The sequence below is a fragment of the Apodemus sylvaticus genome, chromosome 23 (genome assembly GCF_947179515.1).
Source record: "Apodemus sylvaticus chromosome 23, mApoSyl1.1, whole genome shotgun sequence".
Lineage (NCBI taxonomy): Eukaryota > Metazoa > Chordata > Mammalia > Rodentia > Muridae > Apodemus > Apodemus sylvaticus.
Genome location: NC_067494.1, coordinates 51,273,663 through 51,297,016, shown reverse-complemented (window position 1 = coordinate 51,297,016; position 23,354 = coordinate 51,273,663). Strand labels below are relative to the sequence as shown.

At 38.6% G+C, this 23,354-nt stretch overlaps 1 protein-coding gene across 10 annotated transcripts in view; it reads right to left on the bottom strand.

Annotated features, from left to right (window-relative positions):
- LOC127673655 (zinc finger protein 431-like) overlaps nucleotides 1-23,354 on the bottom strand; it is an 826,992-nt gene that overhangs the window by 745,239 nt on the left and 58,399 nt on the right. Inside the window, exon 2 of one of the 10 annotated variants that reach the window (XM_052169433.1) lies at nucleotides 5,280-5,352. The exons of 7 other annotated variants lie outside the window; for them this stretch is intronic. Coding sequence is in view for 1 of the 3 variants with exons in the window: in XM_052169437.1 (XP_052025397.1) it covers nucleotides 6,294-6,323 (30 nt within the window). In the remaining 2 variants the exon portion in view is untranslated. Of the gene's footprint in view, nucleotides 1-5,279; nucleotides 5,353-6,293; nucleotides 6,393-23,354 lie in introns of those variants that run through there. 2 more of the 10 variants (XM_052169437.1, XM_052169434.1) reach the window with 2 other exon arrangements.

The following is a 23,354-nucleotide window of genomic DNA, read 5'->3' as shown; positions in this document are numbered from 1 at the left end:
GGAGGGACAGGCTCCAGTCAGAGACAGTGAGTGCAGGTAGCACTAGAGATAAACAGATGGCAAGAAGAAGCACAAGAACATAGGCTTCAGAAACCAAGGTAACTTGGCATCATCTGAACCCAGTTATCCCACCATAGCAAATCCTGGATACCACATCACACAGGAAAAGCAAGATTCATATTTAAAATCACTTCTCATGTAGATGATAAGACATTTTGTAAATTGGATATCTTCTTAAATTACATTTCAAATGTTATCCCCTTTCTCTGTTTCCCTTCTCCAGGAAACTCCCTATCTCATCCCCCCTGCCCCTATTTCCCCTTTCTCCATCAATTACCATAGATAGAGAAACCAAGATATTCCACAACAAAAATAAATTTACACAATATCTTTCCACAAAGCCAGCACTACAAAGGATAATAGATAGAAAACACCAACACAGGAAGGGAAATTACACCCTAGAAAAACCAAGAAAGTGACCTCCTTTTATCAAACCCAAAAGAAGATAGCCACCCAAACATAATTCCACCTCCAACAACAACAATAACTGGAAATAACAATCACTTTTCCTTAACATCAGTGGACACAGTTCCCCAATAAAAAGACATAGTCTGAGAGACTAGATAAGTAAACAAGACCCAGCATTTTGCTGCATACAGAAAATGCTCCTCTGTGACAAAGACAGATACTAGCCAGGGGTATTCAGGGAGTGGGGAAACTGGGAAAGGATTTGGCATTTGAAGTGTAAATGAAGATTATATTCAATAAAAAAATAAATTGTTATCTTTAAGTCTGAAGCAAAAAAGAAAAGATTCTCAAATCCTTTCATACCTATTTTTCAATGTACTGCTTATGTCAATATGAAAGGGACATTTTAAAAAGTTGAAATCTGGGGCTGGGGACATGGCTCAGTGGTTAAGAGCACCCGACTGCCTCTTCCAGGGGTCCTGAGTTCAATTCCCAGCAACCACATGGTGGCTCACAACCTTCTGTAATGGAATCTGATGCCCTCTTCTGGTGTGTCTGAAGAGAGCAACGGTATACTCGTATGTATAAATAAATAAATAAATAAATAAATAAATAAATAGATAGATAGATAGATAGATAGATAGATAGATAAATAAATCTTTAAAAAAAAGTTGAAATCTTATAAGGCGAGCTAGAGACTAATTCATTCTTTTTTGTACAGCTTCCTGGCTGTAGGCTTTAATTTGAACTTTATAATGTTTACTGGACTAACCCACATATGCAAAGATGAAAATGGGTTATACCTGTTGCTACCCATTGGTAAATGAAGTGCTCAAAATAAAAGGTATGCCCAAGCCGGACAGTGGTGGTGCAAGCCTTTAATCCCAGCGCTTGGGAGGCAGAGGCAGGCAGATTGCTGAGTTGGAGGCCAGCCTGGTCTACAGAATGAGTTCCAGGACAGCCAGGGCTACACAGAGAAACCCTGTCTTGAAACATAAATGTGCTCTCTCTCTCTCTCTCTCTCTCTCTCTCTCTCTCTCTCTCTCTCTCTCACACACACACACACACACACACACACACACATACACACACACACACACACACAAACACACACACACACACAAAGGAATGCCCAAGTTAAAAAAAGAAGTCTGAATAACAATTTTCCAAGGAAATGGTCCCGAGTAGCCATTCAAATATTGAATGAAATTGACTTTCAACCAAAAGTTATGAAAAAAGATAAGGAAGGTCACTTCTTACTCATCAAAAGAAAAATCTACCAAGATGAACACTCAATTCTGAATATCCATGCTCCAAATGCAAGGGCATTCACATTCATAAAAGAAACTTACTAAAGCTCGAAGCACAAACTGCACCTCACACAATAATAGTGAGACTTCAACATTCCACTCTCACCAATGGACTGATCATGGAAAAACAAACTAAACAAACACATTAAAAGTAACAGAAGGTATGAAACAAATGGATTGAAAAGTTACCTATATAACATTTCATCCTAAAACAAAAGCATATACCATATTCTCAGCACCTCATAGTACCTCTCCAAAATTGACCATATAATTGGTCACAAAACAGGCCTCAATATTTCAAGAGCTCTGAACTAATTCCATGCATCTTATCAGATCACCAAGGACTAAGACTGGTCTTCCATAGCAACAGAACAGGAAGCCCACATAAACTTGAAAGCTGAACCACATCTGACTCAAAGATAACTTGGTCAAGGAAGAAAGGAATTAAAGACTTTAGAGAACTTAATGAAAATAAAGACAAAACACACCCAAACTTATGGGACACAATGAAAGCAGTGCTAAGAGGAACACTCATAGCTCTGGGGGCCTCAAAAAAAAAAAAAAAAAAAACCAAAAAAACCCCAAAAAACTGGAGAAGGCATACACTAGCAGCTAAACAGCACACATAGAAGCTCTGGAACAAAGAGAAGCAAATACACCAAAAAGGAGTGGATGGCAAGAAATAATCAAACTCAGGGCTGAAATCAACCAAGCAGAAACCAAGAGAACTATACAAAGAATCAACAAAACCAGGAGCTGGTTCTTTGAGAAAATGAACAAGATAGATGAACTCTTAGCCAGAGCAACCAGAGGGCACAGAGACAATATCCAAATTAACAAATTCAGAAATGAAAATGGATACATAACAACATATACTGAAGAAATTAAAACAAAAAATCAGATCCTATTGCAAAAGCCACTAGTCAACAAAACTGGAAATGAAGTGGATAATTTTCTAGACAGATACCAAGTACCAAAGTTAAATCAGGATCAGTTAAACCATCTAAACAGTCTTATAACCCTAATGGAAATAGAAGCAGTCACTAAAACTCTCCTAACCGGGCTAGAGAGATGGTTCAGCAGATAAAAGCACTGACTGCTCTTCCAGAGGTCCTGAGATCAATTCCCAGCAGCCACATGGTGGCTCATAACCACCTGTAATGGGATCTGATGCCCTCTTCTGCTGTGTCTGAAGAGAGCAATGGTGTATTCATTAGAAATAAAATGAATAAATGAACCTAAAAAAAAAAAAGACATTAAAAAAATAAAAGTCTCCCAACCCCCCCCCAAAAAAAGGCAAATACCCAAGAAAAACAAACAAAGCCCAGGACCAGAAGATATAGATAGTGCCAAATTCTATCAGACCTTCAAAAGAGACCTAATACCAATATTCTTCAAACTATTCCACAAAATAAAAACAGAAGAAACAATACCCACTCTATGAGGCCACAGTTACACTGAGAATTCTCCCTTGGGATGGAATGGTTTCTGTCTAATCATGAAACTTTTCACAATTTCCTTTCATAGACAACTTCATAACAGATTTTTTTTTTAAACATCTGTCATGCTTAATGTTCCAGATTTTAACAACTGAAAAAAACAAAAAACAAAAAACAAAAAACCAAAATCTACTGATCTCTCTTCCAAATACAGTGGTTCAATGTCTACGGATGTCTTTGTGAATTCAGTTGATCAAAATGGTTTTTATGTCTCTGCAGCCACTCATACGTCTTTGTAATTTCAGGATAACAACTGAAGCCCACACACAAAACAATGGTGAAGAGCAATTTATTGGTGCCAAGCACCATGCACACCTGAAAAACCTCTGAAAATCAAAACTCCTTATGTGCCCCGAAATATATTTCCATGAACACTACCATGTGGCCAGTAATTCAATTAAATTCAAAAAATTAAATTCAAATTAAATTAAATATTCAAAATAAATTATATTCAAAAAGGTACAGCAAGTGAGGATAGATATGGCCACAAATGTGAAAAAAGGAGTGGTTAATGGGAGGTGAAAGGAAAAAGAAAGGAAAGGAAAGGAACATGGCTGCTCGCAGACATGGTGGAGGAGAAAGTTTATTGCAGACACACGGGAGAGCAGAGTTAGAGACAGGGACACCTTAGAGTATCCGGGGTCAACTGGAACCAGAGCCATAGGAAGAGAGGATGGAGAGGAGAGGAGAGCAAGACTAAGAGATGAGGTGGAAAATGAGAGATGAAAAAGATATTCTAACAATTATGGATGGGTTACATGAAGAAGGGGAGCAGGGCGAGGTGCAGCCCAACCCCTGGGATCCAGGGTGTTTTAACAGCCATACACTGTAACAGGCAGAGCCAAGGGGACTTGGGGAGACACTGACTTCTTGGCCTGTTCTGATTTGTTAAATAGGCACCCAAGCCATTTGTGCAGGGGTTTGAGACTTACCAACAGTGAGAAAGCAGAAGACTAAATGAGTTAATTATGATATCCAAATTTGCTGGGCAGTGGTGGCGCACGCCTTTAATGCCAGCACTTGGGAGGCAGAGGCAGGCGGATTTCTGAGTTCGAGCCCTGCGTGGTCTACAGAGTGAGTTCCAGGACAGCCAGGGCTACACAGAGAAACCCTGTCTCAGGAAAAAAAAAATCCAAATTTAGTTTTAAACATTGAAATATGCTTTATGGTTGAAAATTATCCAAGTATTAGACCTATGTACTAAAACAGACCAGGGATTCCTCATACTTTTTCTATTCCAATATTCACAGTAAAATTGTAATAGCAACACTTTTACTAGGCGCAGACAATTCGTCAAGAACTTAACTGTTGGTTGAATGTGTGTACCTACAGATATTTCGTCTCTAAAAATTAATTCATTGCCTTCTGTAGATTCTTGATTGCCTTGTTTTGTGAGCCCCAAAACTTTTCAAGTTTGGACTTTTATTGATCATCTACCATTGATGACATTAGTATTCACAGATAATAGAAGCTATTTTCAAGGAAAGAAAGCTATCTCCATCATTCCTCCCCTCCCTTTGGTTGCTGTGATTACACCATTTTCAAAGTTGGTCAGTGCAATCAATTCTTACTAAAGTCACTCTTTATGTATAATTTCCCCAAGAAATCCGTGGAGATAGTTGGGTATCTTTCAAATCTCTCTCTCTCTCTCTCTCTCTCTCTCTCTCTCTCTCTCTCTCTCTCTCATTAATCAGTCAGGGCCCACTCAGCCTGGAAGAATTTACATGCTTCTCTTCAGGCACTGAATAGCAGACACAGGATTAGGTGTTCAAAGAAATTGCATAGCAAAAGGCAAGCCTGAGCTACAGAAGAAATTCCTCTAAAGGGAAACAAATAATCATGTCACTTGTCAAAACTAATAAAATACTTAATTCTCCAGAGACACTGAAGAACAGAAAAAGCCTCAGATGATCAGAGCAGTTATACTCTATGCAAATGGAACTTAAAAAGTGTTATCAACAATTAACTTCTTACAAAGAAAGATATTATTAAAAGTACTCACAGGAATAGTGTCTTTCAAAAAGAGGAGGCCATTCCCTGGTAGGGAAATGGTATCAATAAGATAATCCTTGATCCTGTCGTTATATACAACATTAGCTGTTGAAATCTGTAACCTGACACACATAGCTATAGCCAGCTCCTCTGAGTCAAGTTTCTGAGTGGACTTAACTAGATCAATGAAGTTTGGTTGCACATAACCTCCCCAAGGTGAATACACACCAATCTGGATTATTTTTATAGACGTGCATGACTTAATAAATGCTAGGGAATTACAAAATCACTCACTTTGCCCCATCAGGACCTTCTTCATAATGCTGACCCCTGCAGATGATTCTCTTAAAGATCACTGTGTGAGCTAGCTATTGTCTACACTGTTTCCCCCTGCAGTGTACACAGTAAACTGTTCTTCCAGTTCCGGTCTGAGGGCAGACATCAAGCTCCGCATGCGAGTACTTTTCCTTTTACTGAAAAGGACAGTACATTACGTGTCTAAAATGAGTAATTTTAAAACTGTCTTGTGGTACTGCCATTTAAGTAATGAATTACGATGTTTAGCAGGGTAGAGCTTGAGACTGGGATCCAGGTTAAAAGACTCAGGATGCAGCACTTCTAATGCTAATCCATAATTTTTTTGGTTGTCTCTTGAAAAAACAATACGCAGAAATATTGAAAGAATGTGCTTTCATTCACCCAATACATGAGATACCTATGACTATTTAGACAAAACTAACTGCAAATGAATCACAACCAAAATGCTTAAATGCCAAGAGAAGAGCTTGTAAAATATGCGAAAGGAGCCAAGCCTGTCTGCCATTGGCATCCTGCCACGGGTGCTTCTGCACCCAGGCTCCTGTTCTGAATTGTTTGTAAACATTCAGCCCAGACAGTGACGTCATCCAGAGGCCACCGCGGGGTCCAGAAGCCGCTGAAACCGGGAGGTGTTCTCACCGCCGCCTGCCTCCAGCTGCAGTCCGACCCAGCCCTCGGCAGGACCCACACCAGCCCCGCTCCTCACCTCTGTGGGAAGTGACCACATCCTCACCATGTCGCCTCCTCAGAGCTCGCCTGAGCTTCCCGCACAGCATCCAGCAGAACGGTGAGCGCAAATGGAACAAATCACCTCCACAAGCTCAATTGCAAGGAACCTGCGGAATGGATTCCGGAAGGACCCGCCTCCTCGGATGACTGGCAGCCCAATCTGGACGCCGTGATTGGCCAGTGAGTCTTGAGTGACAGGCGCAACGTCCTCAGGGTAAGAGAGTGTACAAGTAACTCCGCACATAACTGAACAGAAATTAACTGGTTCCAGGCACGGGTTTCCAGTCTAGATGCACACATATTCTAGATTCTTAGAAATATGTATTTTGGTAGCAATTGCTCCTGTTTTCCGATAGCCTCCACGCCAGCCTCTCGGAGCAGCCACCACGTGACTCACCTGCTCAGAGCTGCCAGCTCCTCCCCTTTGTGGGCGGTGACCTTGTTCTGGGATGTCAGGGCTTCCATTCTTGCCTGTGCTTCCTCTGCTCTCTGTAGGCATTTCCTCTTATTGCTACTGGAATCAAGCATATCACTAAAGATGCTGTGCAGTGGACAATCTGTCTCACATGTGCAAAATGCCCAGAATACGCCCAATTAAAGAGAGTTTAAGAAACAAGAGTTTGTATTGTAGCTTCATGTTGGGTTCAGGTCAATTGCAGATACTTTTCACCTGAAGCTCTATTGTTGTGCTATTATCTATTATTCTATTGTGTATTCCTCAGTAGATAAGTACAAAAAGAAACCAAAACAAACAAAAAAAACAAACAAACCCAGGTGCAGTCTATGTATGCCTAAAGTGGATTTATTAGAATGGCTCACAGACTGGGAGCCAACTATTCCAACAATAACTCTGTAGCAATGAGAAGTTGAAGAATCCAGTAGTGGTCCAGTCCATGTGGCTGAATGTCTCAGCTGGTTTTTAGTATATACCATAATATCTATAGGAGTAAAGCGTAAAAACTATAAAGAATCTAGAAAGTATTTACGAATATCTGTAATCTTAAAACTGACCGCACAATCCATACTGGAGGTAAATCTTGAGACTGTAAAAAATGTGGGAGAGCCTGCACTACAATATCCCTCATCGAAGAAAAAAGAAGGCATAAGCAACTGCAAACCTTGACAAATTCCTTATATTACTATTCAAGTTAGCTTACTCTTCTGAGATCTAAGAAAACAAAATATCTTTCAAAATATAAAGATGACACAGAAACACTGACCAATATTCCATTCTTGTGCAATATCAGGATTATCTCACCGGGCAATCATATAAATGATACAAATTTCTTATTTGTCTTTGTAAAAAAAATTCACTAAAGAATTATTGGAAAATAACCCACCTGTTCAGTAATGTTTCAGTCTTATTGAAGTCAAAAGGTATTGAATATACAAGTTATTATATCAAGTTGTCTTTGCAGCCCATGCTGTCAACATGTTTCTAATATCACATTTAACAATAGGCAGTTTCCTGCTAGCCAGGATTATAGAGAGGGCACTTGGGAACTTGGTCAAGTTTATGTTTACTATTATTCAATGTATCAGGAGTCTGATTGTATTGTAGAAATAACTTCTTTAAATATGTGTAGACATTTAGTGTCATAGAGAAGATTCAGAATAAAATTACAGACCGCTTTACATCTAGAGATTTAATAGTTTTCATTATATTTCATACTATGGCTATATATAACTGTGTTCAAGTTGATGGATTGATTACTGACTTTATTTTCGACAGGATAAAATGTCTCATATTCTACACGGCAGTCGTAGCTCACATCTTTATTCCCAGTACTTGGGAGACAGAGGCAGGTGCATTTCTGACTTTGAGGCCAGCCTGGACTACACAATGAGTTCCTGGACAGTCAGGGCTACACAGAGAAACCCTGTTTTGAAAAATAAAACAAAATTCTCATATTAATAACCCTTTGTTTGAAGCTCATTATGTGATGAATTGGTATAATACAATCTTCATAAAAAATTGACTTAATTTTATTGGAGTTAGTATTTCCTCACAATCAGTGGTAGAATTAAATTCAAGTGCCAGAGATTGAGATATACTAAGTGTTTCAGAATCAAATTGGTTTTCTGAAGTCAGCGTGATGTACTTGTCTTTCATTTTGTTTAATCTGTGACTGGATCCCTGGTCTCTCTAATACCGTTAAAACGAAGGTTTGTTGGATATTGTCAAAATCTTTCTCATCATCTACTGAGATAATCATGTGATTTTTATTGTTTAGTTCATTTATGGTAGATTACCTTGGAGGATTTTTATATATTGAAAGATCATCTGGGGCCTGGAGAGTTGGCTCGGCAGTTAAGAGCACCGGCTGCTCTTCCAGTGGTCCTGAGTTCAAATCCCAGCAACTACATGGTGGCTCACAGCCATCTGTAATGGCACCTGATGCCATCTTCTGGTGTGTCTGAAGACAGCGACAGTGTACTCACATACATAAAATAAATAAAATCTTTAAAAAAAAAAGAGAGAACAGAAAGATCCTCTGGAATGCAACGTACTTGATCATGATGCATGCTATTTGTGGTGTATTCCCAAATTCGGTTTATGAATATTTTGAGTATTTTTACATCAGTATTAATGAGATAAATCAGTCTGAAGTTCTCTTTCCTTCATGAATAATTGTGTGGTCATTGGATAGTGGGAAGAACACTTGCCAGAGAAATATTCATTGTTTCAAATATTCTTATTCTAATAAAAATTTAGTGTATCAGATACAAAAATGTTATACAATTCTGAACACACTATAGACAACAATTATGACTCTTTAATCAAAGACTGATAGATGAAATAAATCATTATTAAAATCAACTTTTAAATCTATATCAAACCTATATAACATATGAATGTACATTTCATTATCAAGAACTTTAATAAAAGCAGAAAAGAGGAAACAAAATGCAACATATATCTACAAATGAAAACAAAACATGATGACTCTTAAAGAACATGATCCTCATATTATTAGATGAAAATAACACCCTAGGCCAGGGAGCTCACCCTGTGCCACAGCTCTCCAGACCAGAATCCTACCCAGAAATCACTTGTCCCCCAGGAGTGCTGACACACCTAGGCTCACAAGCTCCCAGGCCCACAGGAGAGACAATCTCCAGTCAGAGACATCCAGACCAGCTAACACCAGACATAAGCAGATGGCCAGAGGCAAACCGAAGAACATAACCAGCAGAAAACAAGGCTAATTGGCATTATCAGAACCCCATTCTCCACCACATCAAGGACTGGATACCCCAGAACACCTGAAAAGCAATATTCTGATATAAACTCACATCTCATGATAATGATAGAGGACATAGAATGACATAAATAACACCCTTAAAGAAATACAGGCGAACACAGTTAAAAACATAGAATACCTTAAACAGGAAACATGAATCCCTTAAAGAAATACAGGAAAAGACAACCAAACAAGTAAAAGAATTGAAAAAAAACATCCAGGATCTAAAAAAGGAAATAGATACAACAAAGAAATCAAAAAGGGAGACAACAGTGGAGATAGTAAATCTAGGGAAAGAACAAGGGACAGTTGCAGATATCATCAACAGAATACAATAGATGTATTCTCAGTATTCTCTACATCTCTCAGGTGTAGATGATACCATAGAAAACACTGACAGAACAATCAAAGAATATGTAGCATGCATAAAGCTCCTAACCTAAATATCCAGAAATCCAGGACACAATGAAAAGACCAAACCTAAGAATAATAGGTATAGAAGAAAGCATACATTCCCACCTGACTGGGCCAGTAAACAACTTCCATAAAATTATTGAAGAAAACTTAAACTAAAGAAAGAAAAACCCATACAAGAAGCCTAAAGAACTCCAAATAGATTGGACCAGAAAAAAATTCCACCCATCAAAAAATAAGCAAAACAATAAATGCACAGAACAAAAAAGAATATTAAAGGGAAAGAGGTCATATAATATATAAATGTAGACCTATTAGAATTACACCAGACTTCTCAAGAGAGACTGTTAAGCCCAGAAGATCTTGGCCAGATGTCACATGTAGCCTAGGAGAAATAAAAATTGCGAGCTCAGGGTACTCTACCCAGCAGAATTCCCAATTACCATAGTTGGAGATACAAAGGTATTTCATGACAAAACCTAATTTTAACAATATCTTTCCAGAAATACAGCCCTCAAAAGGATAAAAGATTGAAAATTCTATCACAGGTAGGAAACTACACCCAAGATAAAGGAAGAAATTTTTTTTTTACAAACCCAAAAGAAGATAGCCTCACAAACATAATTCTTCCTCTAGCAATCAAACAAATCCAGGAAGCAACAATGATTGGTCCTTAATATACCTCAACATCAGTGGATTGGATTCCCCAGTAAAAACACATAGAATAACAAACTAGATATGTTAACAGGACCAAGCAATTTGCTGCATATAGAAAATGAACCTCAGTGACAAAGATGGATACTACCTCAGAGTAAAAGACTAGAAAAGCCTTTTTCCAAACAAATGGTCTCAAGAAACAAGGTGTGGTCACCATTCTAATATATAAAAAACCAACTTTCATCTGAAAGTTATCAAAATAGATTAGGAAATATACTTCATACTCATCAAAGGAAAAAAATCTACCAAGATTTATTCTCAATTCTGACCATCTATGCTGCAAATGCAAGGATGCCCACATTCACAAAACTATCTTTACTAAAACTTAAAGCACACATTGAACCTCACACAGTAATAGTGAGAAACTTAAACATCCTACTCTAACCAATGGACTGAACATGGAAACAAACTAAGCAGGGACACACTGAAACTAACAGAAGCTATAACAAAATAGATTTAACAGATTTTAGTTCTATAGAACACACTAAAGAATATTCCTTTTTCTGAGCACCTCACTATACATTCTACAAAATTTACCACATAATCACTCACAAAACAATTCTCAAATGACACAAGAAGATTAAACAATGCCATGTACTCTATAATCTCACCACAGTCTAAGGCTGGTCTTCAATAACAATGAAAACAGCAGAAAACCGACAGACACAAGTAAGCTGAACAACTCTCTCCTCAATAATAACTTGGACAGGGAAGAAATAAAGAAATTATAGACTTTTTAGAATTTAATGGAAATAAAGGCATAATGTACCAAAACTTATGGGGCACATGAAAGCAGTAATAAGAAGATAACTCATAGCTCCGAGGGCCTCAAAAAAGAAGCTTGAGAAGGCATAGTCTAGCAGTTAAACAGCAAACCTGAGAGCTAAAAAACAAACAGAAGCAAATCCACCCAAGAGGCATAGATGGCAGGAAATAAACAAGAAATCAATCGAGTAGAAACTAAGAGAACTACAGGCATGCGCCACCATGCCTAGCTGATATTTTTTCAAACATTCATTCCACTTGCTTGATTTCAGTGACAATGTGATATACTTGTGTCTTTTGTAAAGTGCTCTTTCCAAAATTTCTTTGTCAGTTAATTTATTGTTTGGATAAAAGAGGACTACTAATTTGGTGGAGGGGTGTTTGGGATGTATCGAGACACTTTCCTGAAGGTCTTTTTCAGCCATAGGAATTCAGTTGGTAATACTTGTGGGGTATCTTATGCACACCATCAAAGCACTTGTAAATATTGATACTTTGACTTCTTGCTTTTCAATATATATTCCATTTCTCTCTCTCTCTCTCTCTCTCTCTCTCTCTCTCTCTCTCTCTCTCTCTCTCTCTCTCTCTCTGTTTTAGCTAGAATGACAAGTCCTATATGTCAGAGATATGAACGCTTCTATCCATGGACAACAAAGGTTAGCTATAAAGTGAGGTTCTTGGAAGAGGGTTAGATATCCTTAGGAAAGAGAAGTAGAATAGACGTGGATGGATGGATGGATGTGTGGTGGTTTGAATATGTTTAGCCCAGAAAACATTAGGAAGTTTGATCTTGTTGGAGTGGGTGTGGTCTCGTCACTCTGAAGGTGGGCAATGATACCCTCTTCCCAGCTTCCTGAAAGACTCTTTTCTTTTCTGTGTCTTACACAAACAATGTGTAGAACTCTCAGCATCACCGTGGTGATGTCTCCCTGGTTAATGCCATGCTTTTTACCATGATAATAGATGGAACTGCTATTCTTAACATTTAAGTCAGCCCCAATTAATTGTTATGCTTTATAAGGGTTGCTATGGTAGTAATGGAAGACCTAATTAATACATAAGGTGGTACAGAGAGTGACTTACTGCTGTGATAGGCCAGTCTATGCTTTGATTTGTCAGAATACTGATTTTGAGAAGGTAGATTTGGAAAATCCTGGAATGATTTAAATAGGGTTTAATAGAGCATACTAGCAGGAAAATGGTAAACATTGGTGCTGAGGATGATTTAATTTACACAGAACTGGCCCAAAATGTTTTAGTAAAAAAGAATTTTATTATGTCACCTAGAGACTTCTGTTTTATTTTATTTTATTTTATTTTATTTTATTTTATTTTTTGAGACAGGGTTTCTCTGTGGAGTCCTGGCTGTCCTGGAACTCACTCTGTAGACCAGGCTTGCCTTGAACTCAGAAATCCACCTGCCTCCGCCTCAGAAGTGCTGTGATTACAGGCATGCGCCACCATGCCCGGCTCAAGACTTCTGTTTTAATATGTTGATGAAAAAAATGACTGTTTTCCCCCTTGTCTGAAGCATATACCTGAGTACACTATAGCTGTCTTCAGACACACCATATTGGGAGGCACAGACTGGTTGGTGAAAAATGACCTCAGGACCTCTAAAAGAATAGTCAGTGTTCATAACTACTTAGCTATCTCTCCAGCCCTTGAATTAATCTTATATCGACCACTTTGGTTAACTTGTTTATCAGCTGTACAAATTCTCTGGTAGCATTTTTGGGGTCACTTATGTATATTATCATATCATCCACAAATAATGATATCTCAACTTCTTTCCTTTCAATTTCTATCCATTTGACCACCATTTCAGTCTAATTTTAGTAGATCCAACTTTGCCTACTATATTGAATAAATAGAGAGTGGGCAGCCTTGTCTTGTCCCAGATTTTAGTGGAATTGCTTCAAGTTTCTCTTCATTAAATTTCATGTTGGCTATTGGTTTGTTACCTATTGCTTTTAGTATGTTTAGGCATATGCCTTGAATTTCTGATCTTACCAAGCCTTTTAACGTTATGTGGTGTTTTATTTTGTCCAAGGTTTTGTGAGTATCTAATGAGATGATCATGTGATTTCTTTTTCTTTTTCTTTGAATTTGTTGATATAGTGGATTACATTTATGGATTTCCATTTATTAAACAATCCTTGCATCCTTCCGATGAAGCATACTTCATCATGGTTAATGTTCATTTGGAAGTGTTCTTGGATTTGATTTGTGAGAATTTTATTGTTTATTCATGCACCAACATTCGTAAGGGCAGTTGGTCTGAAGCTCTCTCTCTTTTTGGGTCTTCATGTTGTTGAGGTATCAGAATAACTGTGGACTCATGAAATGAATTCTGTAGTCATTCTGCCTCAATTTTGTGAACTAGCTTAAGAAGTATTGATATCAAGTCATCTTTGATGGTCTGACAGAATTCTGCATGAAAGCCATCTGGCTCTGGGCTTTTGTTGTTGTTGTTGTTATTGTTGTTGTTGTGAGACTTTTAATGACTGCTTCTATTATTTTCTTAGAGGTTAAGAGACTATTTAGATGGTTTTGAAAGGCATGGCTCAGGAGTTTTGCAAAGGTCAGGCTATACTTGCCCCTCCCAGAAGGGTGAGCTACATTACATTCCACAGACCACAGGAAGGTCCCTGGAGGTAAGGGAAGCCCAGATTTATTTCAAGACTGTTGGCCACCTACCTCATCCCCTAACAACAAACTAGTTTAAAGGTAACACTGTTCTGCCAATCACATTGTGCCTAATGGTGGCTTTCCAGAGGACTGTTAAAAGGCCCTTACAGTGGGCTGTGTGTGGTCGTTCTCTCAGCATGTGCAGGGCGGCTAGAGCATGCTAGATTAAATTCCTCTTGCTTTCTGCATTGATTCCCATTGTAAGACTTCCCAAAAACTGAGGGTGCCCCAGCGCCCCATGCCTTGGAAGGCTACACCCATATCACTCACGAGATATGGTCTTGATGCAATAACATGAGGATTTTTATTCCAGAGGCTCTGGGGTCCACAGTCGCACATCGAGAGGGGTAGAGGACTGTGGGCCCCGAGCACAGAATTGGGACACCTTTTATAAGTTTACAACAAACTAGGCATGGTGGTGCACGCCTGTAATTCCAGCACTTGGGAGGCAGAGGTAGGCAGATTTCTAAGTTCAAGGCCAGCCTGGTCTACAGAGTGAGTTCCAGGACAGCCAGGGCTACATAGAGAAACCCTGTCTCGGGGGCGGGGGGTGGGGGGGGAGGTTTACAACAAAGCCTGAGAATCACAAACCAATCATTCCTTAGCATCGAGAGCCCGCAAAGTGCGAGCCAATCAATTTGTACCACTCCCTAGTTTTTAGGCCAATCAGTTTAAATTATCAGAGCCTGCGTTTTGCGGACCAATAAGTTTCCTATTTTCTTGGAGGTCTATAGCTGCATGAACTCCTGGAGGGGAGTAAGTAAGCAATTTACAGAAGCGATAAGCAGATAATTAGCTCATTTCCAGTTACCTTACAGGGCCAGGATCACCTAGTCAAGGCCTTATTGCCCAGCACTTAAAAAAGGGTTGGCTCTGGAATGCAACCTTTCACCTAGTTTCTAACAAAGCGCTCTGGAATGTGAAGTGTTTCAGGATCCTTAGAAGGCTGGAGTTAGAGCTTCTTTGGAGCTAGATAGCATTTTAAACTTCTGACTTCTTGGGGTCATTAGAGAGTTAGGCTGTATTTTCTATCCTTTCACCATCTCCATTGTGTTCCTTCAGGGGTTCTCCGATAAGTTAAGTCTCCCCAAGTCTTACAGTTTATATGATTCTGATTAACTTTGGTATCTGATATCTTTCTAGAAAAGCATCCATTTAATCTAGTATTTCCAGTTTTGTTGAGTATAGGCTTTTTGTAGTACTATCTAAGGAGTTTTTACATTTCTTTTAGCATGAATCCATCCACAGATCTTTCAACCCCAAAATTTATCATGACCTCAAGTAGTGCAGAGACTTGAGGGGAAGGAGCAGACCCTGAGGGAATGGACAACTAATAATTGGCCCAACTTTCCAGGCATCGTATGGGCAAACACCAATGCTTTCTCTGTTATGCTTACAGATGTTAGTCTAGCATGCCTTTCCACTGAAAGGCTCTCTTCTACAGGTGAGTCAGACAGATGTTGCTCCCAGGCAAACAGTGGATGGAGCATGGGACCCTTGTGGAAGATTAGATGGAAGAACTGAGGTCCCCAAATGGTATAGGAATTCCACAGGAAGACCAGCATGGTCAACTAACCAGGACCCTTGAGGCTCTCAGAGATGTAGTCACCATCGAGATATTAGGAAATCCTTGCAGTGTTTAAAGGTGTAAATTTGCAGTGGGAGTGAGTGTAAAAGTGGGAATAGTGTGGGAAATACAGTAGTATTCCTGTGGCTCAACAAGCCTGGGATCTCATGTGGGAAACATGGTATATGTTACAGATATGCGAGTAAGACCAGACTTGGCTTAGAGAGAGGTTCTGACAGTAATGTCTGGAGGTGGTGATAAAAACAAAAACAAACAAACAAACAAACAAACACCAGAAAGCACCAACAACATAAAAAGGGCTGGAGAGATGGCTCAGTGGTTAAGAGCACTGACTGCTCTTCCAGAGGTCCTGAGGTCAATTCCCAGCAACCACATGATGGCTCACAACCATCTGTAATGGGATCTGATGCCCTCTTCTAGTGTCTGAAGACAGGTGCAGCCAGGCAATGGTGGCATCGTCCTCGCATGCCTGTAATACCAGCACTCCTGGAGGCAGAGGCAGACAGATATCTGAGTTCGAGGCCAGCCTGGTCTACAGAGCAAGTTCCAGGACAGCCAGGGCTACACAGAGAAACCCTGTCTCAGAAAACTGAAAGAAAAAAATATATCCCTTTCAGTTACTACATACTTTGCATGTCTTTTGGTCTGGGGTATCTCACTCAGGATAATATTTTCTATTTCCACCCATGTGCCTGCAAAATTGATGATGTCTTTATTTTGGTAGCTGAATAGCATTGTATTATGTAATCATGTTCTTCAGATAAGGTACAAATCTGTTTCTAGCTATAATGAATCAGGCTGTCCTGAACATAATAAAGCCCATGTCCTTGTGGAATTGTGCAGAATCTTCTGGGTATATGTCCAGGAGCATTGTAGTTAGACCTTAGCTAGAACTAGTTTCATTTTTCTGATTAACTTGCAGATTGTTTTCTAGAGTGTCTGTACTAGTTTGCAAACACACCAACTATGGAGGAGTGCATACCTTGCTACACATCCTGGCCACCTTGTCCTGTCCTTTGAGGGTTTTGTTTCTGTTTTATTTATTTATTTATTTATTTATTTATTTATTTATTTATTTACTTTTGACATTCTGGTAGGAGTAAGTTGGACTCTCAGGGTCATTTTGTTTTACATTTCTCTGATTATTGACAATGGTGAACATTTCTTTAAGTGCTTCTCAGCCATTCAAGGTTTCTTTGTTGAGAATTCTCTATCACTGGTCCCCAGGTTTTAAATGGGCTTTTCAGCACCCCACACCTCAGAAGGCAACACCCAAATCACTCGCAAGAAACGGTCTCGATGCAATAGCATGAGGATTTCTTTTATTCCAGAATTCTGGGTTCCACAGCCATACACCGCACAGGGATAGAGGACTGTGGACCCCTAGTGCAGAATTGCGACAGCTCTTATAAGTTGACAACAAAGCCCGCAAATCATAAACCAATCATTCCTTAGCATCAAGAGCCCGAGTAGTGCAGACCAATCGATTTGTACCACTCTATAGTTTTTAGACCAAATAGTTTAAATTATCAGAGCCTGCACTCCCTGGACCAATTAGTTTCCTATTTTCCTGGAGGTCTATAGCTGGGTGAACTCCTGGGTGTGGGTAATGGCGTAAGGAGTTTACAGAAGCAAGATAAGGAAATAATTAGCTCTTTTCCAGTTACCTTATGGGGCCAGGATCACCTGTTCAAGGCCTAGCTCTTAAAGGACGGGCTCTGGACTGTGACCTTTTACCTAGTTTTTAACAAAGCAAGATAGCAATTTAAACTTCTGACTTCTTGGGGTCATTAGAGTTAGGCTGTATTATTTTCTATCCTTTCAGTTTCTTTGTTTTTTTATAGGTAATTTTGAAGAGGAGACTTTAATGAGGATTTGTATGTCTTTATGTGATATAGGACTTTTTAAATTATTTAACTGATCTTGATATATTTTTGTTTGTCTGTCTAGAAAATGTCTTCATTAAGATTTTCTGATTTGTGTAGTACAGTCTTTTGACATAAGACCTATTGACTCTTTTAGTTTCCTCAGTGTCAGTTGTAATGTCTCTCGTTTCATTAATGATTTTGTTACTTTGAATACTGTCTTTTTTTTCTCTTTCTTAGTTTGGCTTCTTAAAGGACCAGCTCTTGGTTTCATCGATTTTTTGTAGGTTTTCTTTGTTTCTATTTGACTGATTTCAGCACTAATTTTGAGTATTTCCTTCCTTCTACACTTCTTTTTGGTGAGCTTGCTTCTCTCTCTCTCTCTCTCTCTCTCTCTCTCTCTCTCTCTCTCTCTCTCTCTCTGGTTTTTTTTTTCGAGACAAGGTTTCTCTGTATCGCCCTGGCTGTCCTGGAGTTCACTCTGTAGACCAGGCTGGCCTCAAACTCAGAAATCTGCCTGCCTCTGCCTCCCAGAGTGCTGGGATTACAGGCATGCACCACCACTGCCCAGCTTCTAATTTCTTCACTTAGTCACTTAGTGCTATAAATCTGTTCTTATCTAAGTACAAGATATAGTTTATATTTGGTCTACATAGAACCCATTGTATAAAGTGCATGTGACTGTGAGAATGGGTTCTATATATAAAAAAACCTAAAATTTAATGTAGTCTATTACTAATAGAGGTCAACCTGATGTAAAGAGAACTGAACATTTGCCCTAAGGAAGGATACTTAACAAGGAAAGGAAGAGTCTCATATATTCCCTCTACAGATGCTAACATCTTTTTCGATAGATAAAAGTATGTAAGGTGTGCCTTCAGATAGCAATGAGGCCGTCATCTCATTAACCTCCATTCCGAGCCTTTTGGATTTATTGCAGGTATTGTTTTCTACTCCATTGAGGTGAGGCCTCTGTATGATTAATATTTCTACATATTAATATTTCCATAGTGACCAATGTGTGCAACTTTGCCCCCAATATCACCTTCTTCATTAAAGAGTGAAAATCTTGAGCAATTGTAAGAATTACCCTCAGGGAATGATGACCTCCCTATGTGACTATTCAGTGCAACATGGACCATCCTGAAACATTATATATGCACACAATAAAATGTTCTCAGCCAGGCGGTGGTGGCGCACGCCTGTAATCCAAGCACTCCGGGAGGCAGAGGCAGGCAGATTTCTGAGTTCAAGGCAAGCCTGGTCTACAGAGTGAGTTCCAGGATAGCCAGGGCTATACAGAGAAACCCTGTCTGGGGCGTGGGGACAAAAACAAACCCCCCCAAAAACAAAAAACAATGTTCTCAGACAATTTTATTCATATATTTGTGCATTCAAAAATGTATATACTTAATAGAAAACAAATCAGCTTGGAAAATTTTTGGAAGGCCTTTAGAGAAGATTAAGGGGAACAGAGACCAAAAATATTTTTATTAAAATATACAATGGTAAATATTATATAAAAAGTGACTCACATTTTGTCTGGGAAATAATAGCAATGGGTGTTGTTACAGAGGACACAGGATTCTTCCCCATATAACACACAGTACTTAAGCATTTGCTGTAGGTAAATTCCCAAGCACTTTGGATTCTGTTGGTAATTCACAGAGACACATGCAGGTGAACTTCCATGTATAGAGATAAACCTTAAAAGAAACTGATTTACATTCAGTATTGTCAGAGTCTGAGACTTACAGCATCATTTCTAGTTAAATGAGATATTTATGTCCTCATTGGAAGCAGCTGTGGCTTTCCATTGAGGCAGTGTTCTGAGAGGCAAACCCTCCTCATTCTGAGGTTAGAAGAGCACAGCAAAGCTCTTTCTCTAAGAAAAGTGTTCACAGTGCCGATCAGTGACATTTTATCAATGTTGTCTCAATTTTATCCTGTCCTTTTATGAGAAATCATGGCCAAGATGCATCTATTTGTTAGATCACACATCATTAATTAGGTATCATGGCCTGCTGAAGATGCACATTCAGATTAATTTCTGCCTATCCTTTTTATAATGTATACATGTTTCTGAATGACTTTGATATGAAAATACTTAAATAACCTTTTATGCTGTGGCCATGATCAGACTAGGTTTTAACTAAGTATATTTAGGAGCAAGCAAACCTGTATGTGAACATACCCAGTAACCCTGGGTATAATCTCAATGCTTCCTTTTTCTTTTTCTTTTTTTAAAAATCAAATTGTTGCTTTAGAAATGTCTTCCGATCTCTGCAAATATTAAATAAATATGTAAATAAATAATAAAGAAGTATGTAAATAAATAAAAATACTAAAAAAAAATCTTCCTCTGCTGCTCTGTGTTGGAAGTTGCAATAGTTATTCCTGATAGTCAAGTTGACTACTTATGGACTTAATAGAAAACCAGAGACTACTGTGGAGGTTTTAGTTTAATTACAGCTTTTGAAGTGGGAAAACCCTTCTTTATTCTGAATCTTTTGTGGTGATGAGATCCATCTTTAATATAGGCAACAGCTTCTGGTTGCAGCCTATCTACATAAAGAAAATTAGACATGTGTTGTGACTCTTTGACTTGTATTCCAGTCTCTGGTTATCATGTTCAGTATTCTGTTTGTTTTTGTTTCTGCCATTAAAATGTTTCTTTTTAAGTTGTTTTATTTTGTAAACCCCAAGTGATACATCCAGTCACATGGACTGAGACACTGCTGTCATTTTCACCTTTCCATTGGTAAGCAGCAGTTTTGGACTAAGTGGATCAAGGCCTATGATTCATTTTTAATACATTAACTTTCTAAGTACATATATACATTTTTTCAATTCTTTTTATCTTTACTAGCACAGTTGGAAGTATTTATGCTTTGTTTTGCTTTTTGCTTGTTTGTTTTTTAATACTCGCACTGAGGAAGCTGTCCTGGCTAACAAGAGTGCTCCACAGTGTTTGTTCTCTCTCTGCTTCTCTCTCTGGGTTGTCCCATACACACCAGGTGAAAAGCAGTTATAGTTTAAAGTTACAAGTAATACTTTGTTTCATAAAACCACTCTTTTTTAATTTTTATTTTATTTTATTTTTTAAATATTTTTTTATTTGTTTTTTTCGCAACAGGGTTTTTCTGTATAACCCTGGCTGTCCTGGAACTCACTCTGTAGACTAGGCTGGCCTTGAACTCAGAAATCTGCCTGCCTCTGCCTCCCAGAGTGCTGGGATTACAGGCGTGCACAACCACCGCCCAGCAAAATCACTCTTTAATTGTCAATATTCTGCTAACCATTCCATGTGTTGAACAGATTTTCACTCCACTGAAAGTCGAATTGTGCTATGAATATTTTCCACTTTGATTCATGCAGGGATAAGAGGAAAAACCTACTCATTGCTGTAATGGTAGCACAGACAAGCTGGTAGCTGTGATCTGGTGAGCACAGAGGAACTCCACTCAAAGGGGAGGAGCCAGCTGCTAATCACAGGTGATTTTAAAAAAGGGAAAATATATTACCAACAGGCTGGAGAGATCTCAGTGATTAAAAGTATAGTCTGAGCCAGGCGGTGGTAGTGCACGCCTATAATCCCAGTACTCTGGGAAGCAGAGGCAGGCGAATCTCTGAGTTCGAGGCCAGCCTGCTCTACAGAGTGAGTTCTAGGACAGCCAGGGCTACACAGAGAAACCCTGTCTCAAAAAAAAAAAATCAAAAAACAAAAAACAAAAAACAAAAACAAAACAAAACAGAAGTATAGTCTGCTCTTCCATAGGTCCTGAGTTCAAATCCCGGAAAACACATTGTGGCTCACAACCTTATGTAATGGATCTGGTGCCCTTTCCTGCTGTCTCAAGACAGCTACCATGTACTCATGTACATACAACAAATTATTATACTTAGAAAAAGTATTACCGACAATTGACTCTTTAAAAAGATAAATAAAATTGAAAATATATGTAGTTATAATGATTTTGGAAAAGAGCAGGCTACCTCAGGTAGACAATGACATTCATATTATATAGTTAGACCATGACTATGTGTGTAATATTACCCTTTTAGATCTGCAAAGTGATACACACAGCTATAGTCAACAGTCTGTGTCTCAAATTCCTGAGCTTACTTAACTATTTCAAAGAGGAATATACATATTTCAATAGGACAGGAAACAGGATTTCAGTATTCAAATGAAATATTCAGGATTTATTGACTCAACGAAATTTACTGAAATTATAAAGCCACTAATTTTGTCTGTTTTCATTTACATGTATCATTACACACTAGAAAATAACAAAATTCCTTAACATGCCTAAATCAGACCCTTAGTCACAATAATGACCCTGTAGCTTTCTTCCTTAAATTTTAGGGTGTGATGTGCTTGTTGCCTTCTCTATTTCAGCCTGTTCACAGTGTTCTGTAAAAGCAGGTCGTTCAGCCGGGCGGTAGTGGTGCATGCCTTTAATCCCTGCATTTGGGAGGTAGAGACAAGTGGATTTCTGAGTTTGAAGCCAGCTTGGTCTACAGAGTGAGTTCCAGGACAGCCAGGGCTACACAGAGAAACCCTGTGTCAAAAAAAAAAAAAAAAAAAAAAAAAAAAAAAAAAAAAAAAAAAAAAAGGAAGAGGAGGAGAAGAAGAAGAAGGAGAAGGAGGAGAAGGAGGAGGTCCTTCATCAGTGACAAGGACTTATGTGGAAGGTCTCAAAGGCTTAAAAAGATAGGAATAATATGTTGCTGGTAATATTAAAAATGAAACCACACTATCACCTGCAAGTCCTGGTAGGCAGTTGCTTCTATGATTTGTCTCAATTATGGAAACTGTGTAAGGCTTCCTATATTTCCAGATAATGTTGGTCATTCTTGGATTTCTGATGGGGTTGAAAGACTACTTATAGTCTCATAGCCAACCCAAGCTATTTAACATTGAGATAATATATTTGAGAAGACAGTATAGATGTTAACCAAGATATAACATATGGATTTATTAATACTTGTAAGTTAGGATAGATGACAGTGTTCTATTTAATTGACAAAATGATGGACTAAATGTTAGGTCTCTCAGGTACGTTATAACTTACAAATTGGTAATAGTTGTGCTCAAATTGCATCTGGGATAAAAGAGTCTTTTAATTGGACAGAAAGGGGGAAGTCTTGTGGATAATCCTGGTGCATTTTGCATTTTGATGTAAATTCAGTTTCCTTAGGAGGTGCTGTTGGAGAATCAGTCTTCAGCCTTCTGGCCCAGGATATTTTCACAGACCTTGAAACACAGGAATTATTGAGGACTTGCTTATTCTGTTTTGGCAGAACTAAGCTGTCCTAACTTGCAACTTGTGTCCTCTGAAGGACAGTATAGATCTGCAGGAGAGAGAGGCAATTTCTGCCCAGTGGCTACCTAACCACAATGTACTGCCTCACCTATAGGTAGAGATGCTCAATTTCTTCTTTGAATCCACAACAGGGGTGCTGCCAGGAGCAGATATGTCTGAACAACAAAGAATAAATAACATTAAATGTTCCATTCTGTGGATTTCTGGCATTTTTGAAATCTACCTATGTAAAGTAATTTGTACTGTTTTCATTAACTACTCTTAGCTATTTCTAATTAAATTATCTGAAAACACCCTAAGAATAAACTCAGAGCCATGAATATGCTATCTGGCCCATAACTCACAGGCATAAATATCTCAGATCAGTGTACAATAAGTTATAGAAGAACTGGGTCTAAGCCTTGTACTTTTATTAACCACTTT